Below are 17,869 nucleotides of genomic sequence, written 5' to 3' on the forward strand. Positions count from 1 at the left end.
TCAGAACAGACATAGAGATTGATGAAGACTATAAGCACATAACAGATGTTGAATTAGGTAATAATTTTAGGTTGATAGTTTGATTTCATTGGCATTAAAGAGTGCTGCTGCCAGCTGCAATATGGCAGTGTGCAAATGATAGAGTGATTGTGGCATCGAAAGTTGGTGTTGACTCCTTGTGCTTCACGGGAATACAACCAATAATAGCCATAATATGGTATGAATAAATGGGAAGAACCGTGTGAACTGTTGTATATATTTGATATTTAAGGTAGCTTTTTTGAATCTAAATGTAGTCCTCAAACAGTTGGGGTTACTAGATTTCTTTCTTTTTCTTTTGTTTTGTTATATTAGTAAGCGGTTCTCTCGTGCATTTCCAACTTCTCCATGACTCCATCCGTTTGAAGCTGAGATTTCAACATCTGCCTCCACAAACCAATTGCCATCTGTATTCTTCAATTTTCTCCAACATATTGGGAGAGGGTTGGATCCTATTCTTTCACTTTGGTGTGGAAAAAAATTTATCCAAAATGAGATCATCCTTGCGTACTACTTACATAACTCAGCAAAACAAGATTTAAGCTTCATTTTAACCCAACCTGACTTATGTTGTCAGACCTAAAGTTATCTTTGTGGAGATCAAAGTTGTACACTGTCAAAATAAAGAGATCAAAAGTAAAATTACGTTTTATTGTTTTTATGTCATCACGTACAAAAAAAGCTTTTATATTTTCTCAGTCTTGGTATGGTGGTAGAGGAGGTAGGATCGTCAACAGCTGCACGTGATCCCTAAAGCCATAAGTCGAAACCCAAAATATAATTAAGTCCATGCACAAGCCATTTCCCATCTTCAATGGGTTCTCATCTTAGAGAAAAAGTGAAAAAGAAGAACAGGTTAATCAAGTATAACCATGTTAATACATGGTTTATCATCGTAAAAAATTTCCCAATTCATTCATGTTCTTAGTTTTACCGATAAAAAGCTGAGTGGTAGTCTATTTCCAGATTTTACATGTGATTACTTCTCATCATCACAGGTGAATATTAACTACTCAGTGAAATGTAAAATTCATTTTTTTTAAAATAGCATTTAAAACTCTATTACGTTTAAGTGAAACATTAGATTCTATAAGTTTATTTTATTTAACTATTATTTTGTTTTAGACTTATTAACCACATATATGCCATTTTATTTAATTTTACACAAATTTATAAGATTTAAGGGGTAAAAACCGTAAGCAGCTAACGCAGACAATGCAGCTGCTTATTTCTTAGTATCGTGCCCATTAACCATACAATACAAGAATAGCTATCAGGGAATCAAAAGATCAAATAGTATTTGATACCAAATTAACATTTGTTGCGTTAATAATTCAAAAGTCTTTACTCATTAAATTTTTTTATATGTTATAATCCTTGACTAGTAGTGCCTTCAAAACACTTTTTTTCCCATTTTCCTATTTTCTAGCTAATATCAGATATTAAGACCTTCAAAACGTTTAGTTCACGGCAGAACAAAGCTTTAATGTAAATAAACTACTCCAGATCGTGCTCACGCCCCACGGTAAAAAGACTACGAACTTGCCCCAAATATACGAATTCTCTGTTCGATTGGAACCCAACAGCATGGACAAATAGCTTTGCCATTTCTCCCATACTCTTTACTGCAACTGGCACACATAACTTGGTGTGCACATGGCAAGAAAATTACGGAAACCTCATCTTTTCCACATATAATGCATTCTCTATCAGTATTACCGGTGGCTTCTTTTCCAGAAAAATCTGGCACACTATCTAATTCTTGCAGAAGCTTAGCAATTATCTCTCTGTGGGGCTCTGCACCCTCAGACTCACTTGTAGGCAAAATAGCCAACTGTGCAGATGCTTTAAGACACGAAATCTCCTGCTCCAGTCTTAGGAGATCATCCTTGCGACGCTGGAAATCTATCTCCATCTTCAGGCTTAAAGCCTTAAGATTTCTTTTTCTATTAGCCTCAGCTGCTTCCACAGAACGGCGTTCCTCTTCAATCAGTGCTAAGGCTTCCTCCTTAGCCTTTAACTCTTCACCCTTCATGACCTGTCAAAAGTTATTATTACACAGAATAAAGGATTCAAGACAAGCATATGTTCTGATACATAGATAGTTTAATTATAAAGTATTTCAAGAAAAGAGAAGGCCCACCGAGCAGAAAACTAAGAAAGCACCGGGCAAAAACTGCCATTGTCATAGAAAAGAGGTTGAATGGTAAGAAAGTTGCATTGAGTGCATTCAATGCGGACAAAACTGTATCATACTTATCGATCAGAATGCAATGAACTGAGGAAAAATTAGGCATAACCATAACCAAGACAAAAATATATGATTCACTTTCAAGATTACGAATAAGAAGACACCAAGAAATTGAATGCGTGTATTTAGGATCATCATGGACTAAAAGACATGAATTCTCCACATATCCATCAACGGGTATACAAATACACACTGCTATACCTGATAATTTGGAGCAACTTTCTAATTAACGTAAGCAACTCCAGAATATTAGTATAATTGATGAATTCATTCAAGACAAATCACTTCAATTTTAATTGATTTCAAATAAAAATAACAGACAAAGAACAAAATCCAAAAGCACCAAGCACTTGTATATGCTTTTATAAACATGTCAAGAAGCATATATACACCCAATGTACGAGAGGTATTCAAAGCACCCTGTTGAAGTTGTGGGTGCCATGCTGTGTCTTGCACAAATATCCAACTCAGATACGTGTCTCATTGAATAAAGCTCCTCCTTTTTGCTTTCCATGATTCACAGTGCACATACACTGTTCTGTTACAAGCACAAACATCCTAATGTATGATGAAATGGACAAAAAAGAAGACACGACAAATTTATCAAGTCCCTGATGGTAAATACTACACCAAACCAGTAATATACAAACACAAACTCGATAAACATAAGACAAGTTTCAAAATCACTCCACAGACTCCAAATTCAGATTAGATATATTCAATGGTTCATGAGAAAATAGTTCAAAGCCTTTATGCAGAAAATGTAGATTTCAAAAATGATATGAGCAAACCTCAGCTTCTTTTGCACGTTTTTTAATCTGAGCCAACTCTTCTTGTATCTCCAAAATCTTCTGTTTTTCATCTGAAATATCCTGTTTTATCTTCGCTTCCTGTTTTTCCCAAGCCAGAAGCTTCTTTAAGCACTTTTTCTCCCTTTTTGCAATTTGCAAGCAGCTTGCGACTGACTCTGATGCACTTAATTTACAAGCTTCTAACTCTGCTTTGATTTCAGCTTTCTGCGCCTCAAGTTTTCCGACTCCTGCAGCTGCTAGATCCATTTGACCACAAGCCTTTCTCAAGGCCTCCTCCATTTCTAAGAGTCTCACCATGGTAGGGTCCTCAAGCTCCTCATTTTCCTCTTTCCCCTTCTTCAGTCTTTGATTCTCCTCTTTTTCTATCCTGAATGTTTTCAGCTCAATTAGATAGCTGTTAAGCTTTCTTGCAGCTTGGATTGCCTTCTCATGAGCCCAATCTTTCCGCTCCTTTACCTGTTTCTCAAGATCCTTTATCTGATGCAATAGAGTGACTATCACCGAATTCTTCTCATCTTCTGCCACAAACTCCAAGTTCTCATCAATATTTAGATCATGAAATTTACTCAGCACAGAGTTAAAGTCATCCTGGTCATTCATATTCTGAGAGTCACCAGACAGATCACCAAGGACTGCAGTCACAGAAAAAGACGAAGAGTCCAATTTCGAAACAGTGCTAATCACAGGATGTTTTCCTGCATTTGACTGGACCTGTTTTGAGCTGGCCTTATAACCATCAGCAAACGCTGCAACATTGCTTTTCAGCGAACAAATCATCGCAGGAGTAAGATCAAATCTTTTTGGGAATTCAATATCTCTCTGTAACCGTACAGTCATCTCCTTACCACAAAAGAACCCTTTTAAAGGAATATCTGAGCCTCCCTCTTTTCTAAATCCCCCTTCCTCGCTCTCAAGCTCGGTTAAAGGAGGAGGACACATGCTTACAACAGGAATATGGACGGTAATTGCCTTTAACACATTGTAATCGCTCATGAGAAGACACCACATAGCATCACCCTCACCTAACTCGAGCCTCACTTCTTGCAACAAAAACACAAGATTCATCAGAGTGTACTCCTCAAGCTTCTTCAAATCAGAGAACGCAGGCTTGGACTCATACATGTCCAAGCTCCCCTTTGTCAAACAAGCCAAAGTATTGTGCAACAGGTCTGTTGCCAAATCGTTGGCGCCATAACAATGAACATTGTGCAGAATCGCTTTCACGGCAATATCCTCATTGTGCCCCAAAGCAACAAGCTTTGACACAGTATCGTTGTATATAATTTCCATGCATTTCAACGAAATGTCTTTCATTTGAACCTCGTTGCACAAAACCCATCTGGAGGAGTCAACATTAGGGTTTGAATCAGAAATGGGACCCTTGACATGATAGTATTTATAGGGCACCATCCATCCATTGTCCAAATTGGAAGCTGAATCGGATTCGGATTTCATCCAAAGAGCTTTCCAATTAGCTTGATTGTTTTTATTATTCACACTGAAACCCGTGTTGTTATCCCTAAACTTTCGTGAATTAATTCAATACATAGAGATAATGACGAACTGAAAAGGAAAATGAATAAGAATAGAGACACTCACAGAGGGGTATCGGAGAGAACATTATCCCTGTAATTCATTGCTCTCTTCTATGTTCCGTTGAAGATAGAAGAGAGCAATGAAAATTGTGAGTGCCGAGTTCAGTTTCTATCACTTCTTTCACTCAACTTCACTGAAGCTCACTGAAGCTCAGTGCCACCGCAAGTTTTCGTTTCGGGTTTGGCCAATTTATAGCTTTCTCTATGTGGGCCCACACCCTCAAAAATATTTGGGCCATCCTTCACTCTTGCTTTTTAGCACCTACCTAATTGTTTTCCACACTTCCCTATTCCAGTGAATGACGGAAATATTATTAAACTTTTTCTGAAAATATTATTAAATATTTTGGAAAATATTGAAAAATAAAATATATTACAGAATTAAATTCTAAAATACATTATAAAATATATTACAGAATTAAATTCTAAAATACATTATAAAATATTTATGTTTTAATTTTTCTTATTAATATTAGGAGAGATTGCAATTATGTTTCTCTTGTATATTATAGTAAATAGTAGTCGCATTCTTTTTTAATTTTGTAATAATTTTTCATATTTTATGAACAATTTTCAATACTTAAAGGTACTCAATAAACCATTATCTAAAACGAAAAATCAGTAAACTAAGTAAAATCAATAAAAATAAGTAAAATCAGTAAACTAAGTAAATTCATTTTCAACTACCTCAAATCTTTTTTATCCTTACTTATATGTCTACTTTCTTAATTTTTATCTCTTACTATATTATCACTATTATTTTAGTTTTTTACATAACTTCTAAAGCATATTTTTTTAATGAAAATAAATAATAAAAATTATCCATAAAATAAGTATAGAAATATTTTTGGGAGAAAATTGAAACAAAAGAGTTGGTGGTCCTGTTTTTTTAGTGGTAAGTTTATCCATGCTTCTTCACTTTCTTCCCCATTCAAGTCTAATATTTTACTTCCCCCACGTATATATGCATTTTTTATACTTTATTTTATTCCTTCATATTCCGGAACCCATAAAAAATTCCCTTTTCTTTCTATTAATTATTCTTATTAGATAACTTTTCTTGAGTGAAAAAGTTCTCATTCCATGGAGAATAGCTAGTCAATTTATTTTACTTATATAAAAAAGGTAATTGTGTATGAGACACACAAAAAGTTATTATAATTTTCTCGTACTTACTAAAGTGTAGAGTTTTAAATGTGTGTAAGGATTTTCATATTGAATTTGGATGGTTGATCAGTAAAAGATTATTATTTTAAGATATGATTCTTTATTTTCAAACGAGAAAGATATTTGTAATAATAACTTTAATTTTCTCCTTCAAATGTAAACATTGTTGTTTTAGTTTGTTTTCACCAATTGTGTAATATTTTTTTTTTCTTGTTGTCTTTACTTTATTGATGCTCCGTGAATTGGAAAATTTTATTTCGCTATTTATTATTCCATTATTACGCAACTTTTAAAGTAAAAAAAAAAGGTAGGCATTGAAAGTGGTAAATATTAATGCTACATTGGATTGTGCATAGGAACACCCTCCCGTGATGGAGCCTAAAATGGATTTGACCCACCCACCCACCAAATCTATCGTCAAATTTAGCCCAACACCAATGTTTTTATAGGAAACATGAGAGGGTCACTAATTATTCTTTCCATCTTAGTAACTCAATGTTTCCACATTATTGAGTTTCATGCTTCGTGTGTGTATATATATATATATAGTACTGCATTATCATAACCAAAAGGTTTTAGGTGTGTGGTTTTTTTTCTTATACATTATTTATCTTATTTGTTTCTACTTAATATAAGAGTTTATACTCTAATGGTGATTTCGTCTAATGTGTATATCGGTAGGGATCGAACAATTTTAGAATTCTAGTATCAGATGTTGGTATATCGATATGTGCAAAATGTGTCAAAATAAAAAAAGATAATTAGCACACCTTAAACCGTATAAAGAAGGAAGTAATACACTCTTAAACATGTTATGCATGTTAATCCTTGTCCAAGAGTAAGAGAGCACATCACATCCATATAAATAGACACAATAGACAAAATAAATATATATCATTATTATAGTATTAATTACACCCGAATACTCATTTGAGCATCAGATAACCTTTAATCGGGATATTCTCAACTAAAACTCGAAACCGAACATTAGAAGAGGAAGAGGAAGAAAAACATGAGCCAAAAGAATGAACCAATTCTTCACTTAATAATAATTTCTCAAGAAAATGAATCAACTCTTCACTCAATAATAATTTCTCAACCCCTTATAAAAACAATTTGGTAATAAGTTCTCAAACCCGAAAAATTTGTTTGTTGTAATAAAAAAAATGTATGAATATGACAATTAAAAAAACTATTGTTAATGTTATGAATACTATTAAAAACCTTATCCAAAGTGAAGCGTATATATTAGAAAAGTAATAATGTTAAGTGGGAAGAAAAGGAATAAAAAAAAATGTGAATATTTTTTTGGGAAAAGAGAGAGATTGGAATTTAGGTAAATGGAGTGAGATAGAGGACCACAGTTTTAGATTAAGAGAGCCATGGTCCTTATTTCTCATCTTGTACCTTAGTAATAATAATTCCGAAGGAGAGTCCATGATTTGATTCCCTCTTTTCTGTGTTCCCACTGTTTTTGCCCAAAGGAAATGTTAAAAGTGGTCCTTTACAGCTTCACTCATCATGCAAACTTTTACAAAGATTAAGTAAATACTAAAACATTTTACTAAACAATACTTACCTGGTTAATATGATAACATGAAAGGTAGATCAATTAACGTGAACTTTTGTACTTTAATTAAACATAGTCTTAGATCAAAGTTTTAGACACACTAGGATGTTTTCTTTGCCATTGTTTTTGTTCTTCACCTGTGAAGCTCGGATAAAGTCAAAATTGAACCATTTGCGCTTCCGACACGCCGGCGACGCGGATACGTGACGTGTGCGTGCATGACACGGTGTCGGACGCAGCTGTATGGGCCAGATACGGCCTTCTTTCAGGACACGTCGGAGGAGACACAGTCCACTCCTTGGACACGCCAGAGATACGCGGTTCACTCTGTAAACCCTTATTTCACACAAAATCTTAACTAAAATCTCAAATAAAATCATAAAATCTTAAACAAATCATTTAAATAAAAATATATATAAAAAAATTAAAAAAAATCCAAAAATAATTTATACATAGCCGTGTCCTCTGTCCTATAATTTTCAATTTAGCCATATTTTTATATCCGTATCTGTGTCGTATTCATACCCGTATCCGTCTGGGCTTCATAGTTCTTCACATCTCCTCCTACATATGCTATTACTCACTCACTCACTCTCTCTCTCTCCACTTTCACTTTCAGAGTAACAAGTTGTCAGGCTGTGTTTGCCCCACTTGGGAGTTGGGGACGCTATTTAATTTCGTTTTTTTGGTGAGAGTGTCTCAACTCTTTCTTCTTCTTTATCGCTACTTTCAAGTTGCTTCATGCATGGCTCCCTAAGGGAAAGAAAACTTATCGTTTGACTGTTACGTTATCCTGTCTGCAAATTTAGTTGCTTTCACAATCTGCTTCATAAGAGGTTTTCTCTCTTGCTCTGATTCTGCTGCTGTAATGCCAAATTATAGTTCATTTTCCAAGCTTTTTTATGCCATCTTTATGCTTCATGTGCATGACTTTACAGGATTTTTTTTTCAGGTGTTCAAATGGGGGGAGAAAGAGTTTTATTCTCTAAGTAGAGTTTGGTAAAGATAATATTTTGAGATAATGCCCGTTCCGCTTGCCCCCTACCCTCCACCACCTCCATATACGCCTCCACCAAATGGTATCTTTGCTTACTCTACTCTTTCTTTCTTTGCTCATTCATGTTGGAGGTAGAATGATAACACACTTGATTACTACTTACATAAAAATGAAAAACTCCAATTTTTGCTTCTGATAGTTAATGGAAGAAACGAGTTATTGTTTTCACGACCAAGTCCTTTAGAATGATTCGCATATATAAAATAGAAATGCTCAATTCACTCAAAGGAGGAAAAGGAGAAAGAAATTTCGTTTCCCAAATGGTGGATTGAACATGAAGATGTGTTTAGTAAAATTCCTTTGAGACTTTTAATTTGTTTGTAATGTGTTGGTTGGAGATAATTTGTTAGAATTTAGATGTCTTTTTCACGTACAGTTCTGTATTCTAGTCCAATTTCTCTTCTCACCAGGCTTGCCATTTGAAAAATTGGACCTGTATTAATGGCAGTATGAATGCTAGAACATTTATTGCCATGGCATCAAAGAGAAAAGTTGAAAAAGAAATTGGACTAGAATAATTTATGTCATTTATTTGATACATGCAAATAATTTATGTCAAAACCTTCCTTGGTAACTAGGTGCGCAGAGTCAAGTTGTCTGTTCTGGGTGTAGAAACCTTCTGCTTTATCCAGTTGGAGCCACCTCAGTGTGCTGTGCTGTTTGCAATGCAGTCACAACTGTGCCACCTCCTGGTACGGTGCACTTTCTCTCTCTAATTCTTGTTATTTGGAAAGTTCAACTTGTTACCTATTCCAATTTTTTCAATCTACCAAATATAAGTAAGATGAAATCATAAGTTGCATGTGCACAGAAATGGCCCAGTTAGTATGTGGAGGCTGCCACACTCTCCTCATGTTCATCCGTGGAGCCACAAATGTCCAATGCTCTTGTTGTCATACAGTCAATCTAGCTTTGGAAGGTATTGAACCACAAATCACCAGATGAACTTTAAAAAATAAATTTTTCAAGCGTTTGTGTGTTTTGTATACATATTCATGTTTATATATGGGCAGAGTTTCTTTAGTGTGGTAAGTTGTTATTATTTGAGTCATTACTTTGTGTGTATGAAAATTGTAACAGCAAATCAGGTGGCACATGTCAACTGTGGGAACTGTGAGATGCTACTCAGGTACCAATATGGAGCAAGATCCGTGAAATGTGCCATTTGCAGTTTTGTAACATCAATTGGGGTCAGTACAATCTCTTCTTTACATACTACGAAGATTTCTGCTAACATGACTCCCAAATTGATATGAAATGATCCTTATAAATGTATTTTTATAGAGAAAAGGTGTATTTTTGTTATGCACTCTTCCTTTCTTAGCAACTTAGTGCGAGTACTAAATAAATGTCATACCTGAACGTTTGCTTACACTGTTGTTACTGAATGATGCAGACCTCAACAATCACCACCACAGAGCAGAAATTCAGCACCTAAATGGCTGAATCTATCTTTAAAATTCCTTACAGACACCACGACCTTGGCTTTAATTGTCACATCTCATCATCCTTGAGGAATAACAAGTGCATATGTGATATCAGAGAAAATTCTCCTCAAATGTATAGAACTAATTTTCCCTTGAATGAAATAATTACATAATTTTGGTATCATTGGTGTACCATGTACTGCTTTAGTTGTAAGCAGTGTAAGCCACTAAAAGAATCGATATCGCCCCCAACAGTGTCAATGTCAGTGCAGTTTTTAAAGTTCTCCAATATCAAAGGCATTGTCTTCCTTAAAGCTATTTGGAATAACTATTTGTGACAAGATTATTGATTCTGAGTGCTTTAGAAATTTGGCATCTTTAGACAAGGTTTATCTTCCTTTGCTGATATTTGGTTTATGAAGTTGAAGCAGAATCAAACACATCATTTATTTCTTTCATACAAGAATTTAGTGTCTTTTGAATCAACCAAAGGTCCAAATACACCTAAAGTGATATCAGAAAATTTTAATATATAAGTTTGGTGAAAACCTTAACTTATAAATACAAGACAAACTCATGAAATGTTGCACCCTATTCAATGTATTCTCTAACATTTATTTTAATGTATTTTTTGTTTGAATAAGATTTATAACAGATTATAATTCATGAATTAAAGTTATTAGAGAGTAGTGGTGGACCCATGGCAGAATTCAAGGGATGAAGATGCACCCACTATTTTTTCACCTCCTACTTTTGTAAAAACTTTTTTAGCCGTTGTCAAATTTCGTGATAATGACCAACTTTTTTATGTTTCCTTTCCTTTAACACTCATTAGGTATTTTGCTGCTTTATTTAGTTTGACATCTCAGTTCTTTTTTCAGTTTCCTGCACTTAATTTCTATACTTATATCTTTATTTTCACATATACAATCCTGAATCTGTCACTAAAACAGAGTAAAGTTTCTACTAGAAATACAGAAAGATGCCTACAAATATATATATAAAAAGAGAGGTTTGAAAGGAAAGATGTGCTATGAGCTCATACAAGTCAGCAACATGACCAACATCTTTATCTCTGAACATAGTCACCCTTTTTGGAAGATTAACTCAAGAAACGTGCTATTGGTTATTCAACTTGAAGCTTTCTGAGATAGCAAAAACCGATGAATGTGAATACTGATATAGACATCTCTTCTTAAGTTAATATTGCCCCGTGTTCTTCAACAGCCTTGAATATGTCACTGCTCACTCGGCTTAAAATGTCACAGTCAATGAAAATTAGTCTTTGGTAAGTATAAGACGTGCATCATAAGGTACTTGCCAGTAGTTGTCTCTTCACTATTTCTCGTGTCTTGCTACACAAGATAACAAAAGTGCTTCTGACTCTGGCTGCTGCAAAGCAGTATCTTCTGGTTTGGATTAGATTTGGTTTAGATCAGAAATGAGTGTTCCTCTCAGCTCTATTTTCATTGATGGAACAATCATTTTTCAAACTCGAAGGTAGAAATCTAATTCCATTAGTCTGTTTAATTGGTACAAGGTTAGTGAACTAAAAATTGGATCCTTCATATCATTTCTTCACCAATGCCAAACTTCAACTTGAGTTTTGACTTTGCTCTACTTGAATTCCATAAAAAAAATGTCTGTAAATTTCAATTATCATTTTATTGTCTTTGCTCTACTAGAACTTCACCATCACATGCCTCTATTTATTTATCTTTTTGAACAGGGAATTTCAATAAGGTAATTTTTATAGAAAATTTGAAATCCTTTATAAAAAACATATATGGTTTGGTTAAGGAATTTTTAAATAAATTAAAATTTTAGAATTTGAGGAGAGAAATTAAATTGCTTAAAATAATTTAAATTTCTACTCAAATGAGAATTTGAAATTTTTTTCATATTATTAAATTTGTGTTTTTTTTTTTATACTTTCTTCCTAACATGATTATAGTCGGGTCGCTAACTTGACTAATATTAAGACATATTTAAGATGATTAATTTTTTTAATGATTGTTTTGTTTATGTTGTAGAGGAGGGTTATTTCACTCCTGATATTATTTAAGATTTTTTCGATTAATGTCGATAAGACTATTTTTTTATGTGAATTAAATTTTTTAAGTTAATGCTTGTCATGATTATAATTTTTTTTTATGTTTGTAGTGTTTATTTTTTATCATTGATACTAATGTTATTTTTTTTTTAAATAGTTTATTAGGATTATTTTTATAATGTTAATTTTGGAAATTTTTTAAATATTAACTAAGAGTTACTTTTGCTAATGTAGACTAGCGTGATTTTTCAGTCAACATCAATCGAAAATTAGAAGAAGAAAAAACTCTAACAAACACCGTCATAAAAATAATCTCAATCAGATTAATCTAAACAATTATTGTTGATATCAATAGAAAATAATCTCAATCTATAGAGAGAAAACTTTGTCAATGTTAGTAAAAAAAATATTTACAAACTTTGATAAAAAAAACAACATTAAGCAATATCAACTAGAAAAATCATAAATATTAATTTTTTAATTATTAACAATTGTTTGATATTTAAATTTTAGTGATAATTAAAAATACTTTCTCCAAAAAAAGTAAAGTAATAAATTTAAATTGTCTAATTTAAAATAAAATATTTTAAAAATGAAAAAATTTAAAATGAGATAATTTTTTGCAAAACAAATAAAGAAAAAATAAAATAATGAGAATAAAAACCACGAACCACTTTGAAACTCATGTTTCCACCTCCATGGTTCCTTCCTACACCTTCATATAATTTAAAAAGTCAAATATACCCTTAGCAGTAGACCAAATTAATTTGGACACCTCTTTCATTATTTTAAATACAATCTGATAGTTGAAATTGAATTCGAGATTCTATATCAGATTTTACAAATTAGATTCTATATCAGATTTCACAAGATTGTTTTTATCATTTAAAACCAGCTTCTACGATCTAATTGTAAAAGCCGATATCTAAACAAAAAAAATTGAATTCCAAAATGACAAGTGGAGAACCTTGTCTTCAAACGGCCACCTCGAGCAGAAGTGCTGAACAACAGATAACTAATCTTTATGATTGCAACTTTTCTCGAACTAAATTTCATTTTATTAATTTAATAAGCATGGCAAACAGTTTAAGCATTAGCTAATAGTAGCCAGAAAGGAATAGCAAGTACAAACTTTCACAACGAACTATTAAATGCGTCCACTTTTTTTAAAGTTCAGAATTTAAAAACCAGTAGATCTACAAACCTGACAGTCTGTAATATAGCTTGAACATGAGATTTGGAAGTTAAATTTGTTGGGTGATATTACCTAACTTCCTTAAATTGTGCATTTAACTCCCACACACATATTCATAGCTAGTGAAAGATAGCTAAAAAGCAAAAAGGAATCATCAAGTAAAGCCCAGTTAAAATGTTAGTGTTTAACTACAGATTCCACAGTATGCACAACTAAACAGAAAAAGGCCAAACCAATCAATACTGACCAATGTTTACTACAATCTGCCCTGGTGTTCCACACAATGAGGAATAATTTTCCCATCTAATAGGATCTGTTTGTTCACTCTTACTGCCTTAGTCCCATTCTTCACTTTAAACCTTGCCTGTGTTTTATGATGATCATCTGCAAGTCCTTCTGGCATCGTTGACGACACCTCATCAAGGAATTCATCTGCCACATCTCCATCTTCGTCCATCCTAAGACGCTTAGCATACCAACCCAGACCCTGATGAAGAGAAACACAACAGCCAGAAATATTAAACACCTGCTGGCAGTAAATTACTAGACAAAGGAAAATTTATCTGACCATGATACTTCCTGACTTAATTACTAGGCAATGGAGACAACAAAATGTAAAAGGCACAAGCATAAGGTCATGAATGCCCATATTCCTAGTTTGCAACTATATTTGCTCTCCCCTCTTTCATCTATCATTGATTGGAGTCTTGTGCCTTAAATTCAATATCTCGTACATACATAGTACGTCTAAATGTTGTGAATGTAAAAACAAAAGCTATTCGGCACCAAAAAGGCTGCTATGACAATTCCCAATCATGAAACAAGGACAAGATTCACTGATTATGAGCAGAACAGATTAGATAACTACTTTTGAAACAAGACATGGTACAAAGCAAACTGTCTAAGAATTTGCCATTACCAATTTCAGTTTTAAATAATCCCCTCCTCATACTCCCCTTTGTGTTTGGGTTGAAGAATGTTAAGTACATCCATTCATGTACTCAAGTGAGGGAAATTGACAGGAGATTTAAATTTTAATACTATACATAGATGAACTAATTCCAGTGGATTATGATAAGAATCACCCCTCCTTCAGTGGTAGGACACCTCCAACCTGATTTTGCCATGTTAAAGTCAGTTCAAATAAAAGCCAAATGTTGTCAATTTCATTCTTATGCTTACAAAAATGTTCAGCATCCCCCAAGCTGCTAGAAAGAAGATTGATCCTCAGTAAGCAGAATGAAGCAAGAAAATAAAGACAAAAACAGTATCCACATTGGCACTGCAACATTCCAAAGTCAAACCAATCTACTATTTTCCTGATGAAATCAAATATCTACGACTTGGATAACATCCTCTCAAAATAACTGAAATAATGATACCACATCCAGAACTCGAATTTCAGCTTTGGCAGTAGGAAGTCCAAGAGAAAACAAAGGTCTGCATTATCTTTCCCAAACACAAATATTATAAGATACTCCTTTCAATCTCAAATATAAGAAAAAAATGTTTTTGATAGTTGGATTTAAGTACAAGCAAATTTCAAATATACCTATCTCTAAAATGTCTTCCTTTTAATTGAGATTTTATTTTTCTTAAGAAGTGGACTTTAACCTTAACTCAACTTTACAAAATCGGCGTGTAACATAAAGTTTGCATCCACTTATATATTATGAAATGTTTTTATCTCTATTCGATTTGGGATCTCAAACACACGACCTCACGCCAAGACCAATCAACTCATAGATGGGACTATATATTTATAGATTGTCCGATTGAAACTCAATAAACAAACTCACAATTATATACTGTGAAATGTTTTTATCTCTATTTGATGTGAGATCTCCAACACACGACCTCACACCAAAACCAGTCGGATAGAAACTCAATAGACAAACTCATACTAGGATAAACTCTAAATAAATTTAATACTATATTAAGAAGTGAACTTTAAACTTAAATCAATCATACAAAATCGGGTTTAACTCAATCTTACAAGTCAAGGGGTTTGCAAAATGTCTTTATTTCTAGTGGATATCAGATCTACAACCATTCCAGTGACTCTTATCTTTATTTAGTTTAGGAAAAATGTCTATGTTTCAAATGAAATTAGAACAATTAACTAAACAGATTAACTTTTTTTGTATTCAAGGCCCAAGGGAAGTACTATTTAAAAATAATTATCCATTGGAGTTCCAATCGAAAAAAGGGTTCCATTGTTGCGTACGTACATACACAAGTACTCTACACAGGAACTATAGACTCGTGTTATTTACAATCCTAATAATAAAATTTTAAACGATGATTAAAAAACATTATTAGCATCTGCACAGTCCCAACAATTCACAAGGGCCTCGATGTCCCAAATACACAAAAGTAAGCACACAAGTTTGCTATTTTCCTTTATCATATCCGTGCATTCATGCTAGATTTAATCCCTTTTCTGTAAAGCTCAATTGTGTAGAAAAAAAGGTCAAAATTTACAAATGGGGTATAAGATCGAAGCAATTGTGGTGTCGCTAACATGAAATTAATTTTTAGGTTTCCCAAAATTTAAATGCATGGTCATAAAACCCAACAGAATTGGAACGCTGAGAGAGAGGAAGGACCTGAAGTCCGCCGTCGCCGGACGTAGAGGGAGTGAGAACGGGTGCTAGGTGGTGGCGATCGACGACGACCTGGGCAGGGACGCTGAAGCCTTTACGAGGACCGGTTTCTCTGACTCGATGCGGTGTCGTACGGGGATGGACGTCGTGTTCATCGGCGGCGGCATCCTTGGAATCGTGATCGTGGTTTCCAAACCCTAGAAATCCAACAATCTTTCGCAACAGTCCCATGACTCAGGGAATAAAAAAAAAACGTGGTGTTCGTTTCAGCAGGTAAAGGACCCCCCTGCGCTGCACGCTTTTGCTTGCACTTTGCAGCTGCAGTTATTGCGCAGAAAATGAGATACCATGGGACGCTATATACAACAACCAACCAATCCTTCACTTTCTACGCTGCATCCCTTCATCTTCCATTCTATTTGCTTTTCATATTTTATTATTCTATTTTACAGTTACATTTTATTCTTTTTCTCAAGTAATATGTGATAATGATCTAGATTATTGAATTAAAACTCTATCTATTATATAATTGTATCTAAGCTTTTACTTCATTAAATGTTATTTTTACATTTTAATTAATCTTCTATGATTTTATATTTTTTCATTATTTTTGTTCAATTTTTTATTATTATTACCCCCGGGATTGTTTGTACTATGTTGTAAAATAAAATTATCTAACTATTATATTATATTCGAATACCAATTGAGCATATATATAATCTCATTCCTTCAATATATAATTTGCATGATGAATGGAGTTTGAGAGAAGAATTTTCCATAGGTAGCCATATTTCATCAATATATTACTAGGATAAAAGAAAATAAGAATATACTAACCATTACTTTTCCTTGCCTTCTTGTATTAATATCTATAAATAATGTATAATATAAGGTTAAAAATGTGGTTTTACTATCAAATTAAAATGATAATCAATCTAGATTGTCTAATTAGTGTTATATTGTCTAATATCAAAGAGATGACAATATAAATAATGTTACATGATTTCAAATCGTTTTCTAACGAATCTAATAATGAAATCTATCTATTTTACACAATGTCAAACTTAATTAAATAAGTGTCAATCAAATTTAAGAGCCTTCTTAGCAAAACAAATGTCCACTATATTCAGTATCTTCAACGTCTACTCATGATATGTTTATCTTCTACCTTTTGAATTAAGCAAACAAAAGATTGATTAAAACTAATCGAATTAATCAAGAACTTCAATCAAAGAAAAGAATTGAATTATCAACAAGCGTTCAAAAACAACTCTTTGGACATAAACCAAATTTCAAAAAGGCGGTAATGCACAATTTGTTACAAAGAATTTAAGAACAAAACTTTATTGAACTGGAACCTCAAAATTCATTGCGAAATCACAAGAGAATCAACCCCAAGAAGTTTAGCCTTCCATACGTAGGCAAAACAAAAAGGATTACAACGAAGAAAACTTTATGTTGTGGTTTTTGAATGTCGTTGTCAAACTTTGAATTCCTTCTTGGAGCTTGTATCTTTTTATAGGTTTTTCTACTCCAAAGCTCTTGAAAAAAATATTATGGTTCATATTTGGTTAACAGATTATCAGTTTCCAAGTTTCCAGAATTCTTGGATTTTATTTCTAGTTTTATCACGATTCTGTTTATTCGTACTTTGAAAAGATTTGCTTTCAATTTTGTTTTTGAGATATTATAAATTTTATTCTCCTATTTTTCTCCTTATATTTTATTTTTTATTTTGATTCAAAGAAGCAACTTAGGCTTTCGCATATTGGACCCATTCATAGTGGTAAACGCTTTCTTCAGACCGTCAATCCTGAGAAATATTAGATCGTCTACCCTAAAAGCACATAATTAAGAGAAATAACAGCTAAAGCCCAAATAAATCCAATTAGATTAATTTTAATTAAGACAATGAGTTTATTCTTGATTACATTCCAATAATTTATTTATAAAGCTATTAAGAATACCCCCACACTTATCCTTTTGCACTCCTGGGCAAAACACTTTATAGACTCACAATAAAACTAGGGGTGGCAATGCGGATTGGCCTACCCCGCACTTGGCCCACAAAAAGCGGGTCGGGTTGTCCCGCCCCAC

At 33.3% G+C, this 17,869-nt stretch overlaps 3 protein-coding genes across 6 annotated transcripts; 1 reads left to right on the forward strand and 2 right to left on the reverse strand.

Moving 5' to 3' along the window:
• Positions 1–1,310: 1,310 nt before the first annotated feature.
• On the reverse strand, positions 1,311–4,861 carry LOC137809991 (MND1-interacting protein 1). Of its 4 annotated transcripts, none has more exons than XM_068611090.2 (3): positions 4,702–4,861; positions 3,082–4,441; positions 1,311–2,077 (listed from the first exon to the last, which is right to left on the reverse strand). In XM_068611090.2, exons 1-3 carry the CDS (start codon positions 4,737–4,739, stop codon positions 1,574–1,576), a joined length of 1,902 nt encoding a protein of 633 aa, XP_068467191.2. In that variant the 5' UTR covers positions 4,740–4,861; the 3' UTR covers positions 1,311–1,573. The 4 variants fall into 4 exon arrangements, with proteins under 4 accessions (XP_068467191.2, XP_068467190.2, XP_090154146.1 ...); XM_068611089.2 differs by having other exon boundaries at positions 3,082–4,621; XM_090298020.1 differs by having other exon boundaries at positions 1,311–2,828; positions 3,082–4,621.
• A 3,211-nt stretch (positions 4,862–8,072) lies between these two features.
• Positions 8,073–10,293, forward strand: LOC137809994 (protein LSD1). Its single transcript, XM_068611092.2, has 6 exons — positions 8,073–8,270; positions 8,387–8,513; positions 9,070–9,183; positions 9,303–9,410; positions 9,572–9,681; positions 9,888–10,293. Exons 2-6 carry the CDS (start codon positions 8,456–8,458, stop codon positions 9,927–9,929), a joined length of 432 nt encoding a protein of 143 aa, XP_068467193.2. The 5' UTR covers positions 8,073–8,270; positions 8,387–8,455; the 3' UTR covers positions 9,930–10,293.
• Positions 10,294–13,207: 2,914 nt separating this feature from the next.
• Positions 13,208–16,149, reverse strand: LOC137809992 (phospholipid hydroperoxide glutathione peroxidase). Its single transcript, XM_068611091.2, has 2 exons — positions 15,776–16,149; positions 13,208–13,653 (listed from the first exon to the last, which is right to left on the reverse strand). The coding sequence occupies exons 1-2, from the start codon at positions 16,001–16,003 to the stop codon at positions 13,423–13,425; spliced, it is 459 nt and encodes a 152-aa protein (XP_068467192.2). The 5' UTR covers positions 16,004–16,149; the 3' UTR covers positions 13,208–13,422.
• Positions 16,150–17,869: the final 1,720 nt, after the last annotated feature.

This window comes from Phaseolus vulgaris, chromosome 2 (genome assembly GCF_051622355.1).
Source record: "Phaseolus vulgaris cultivar YP4 chromosome 2, ASM5162235v1, whole genome shotgun sequence".
Lineage (NCBI taxonomy): Eukaryota > Viridiplantae > Streptophyta > Magnoliopsida > Fabales > Fabaceae > Phaseolus > Phaseolus vulgaris.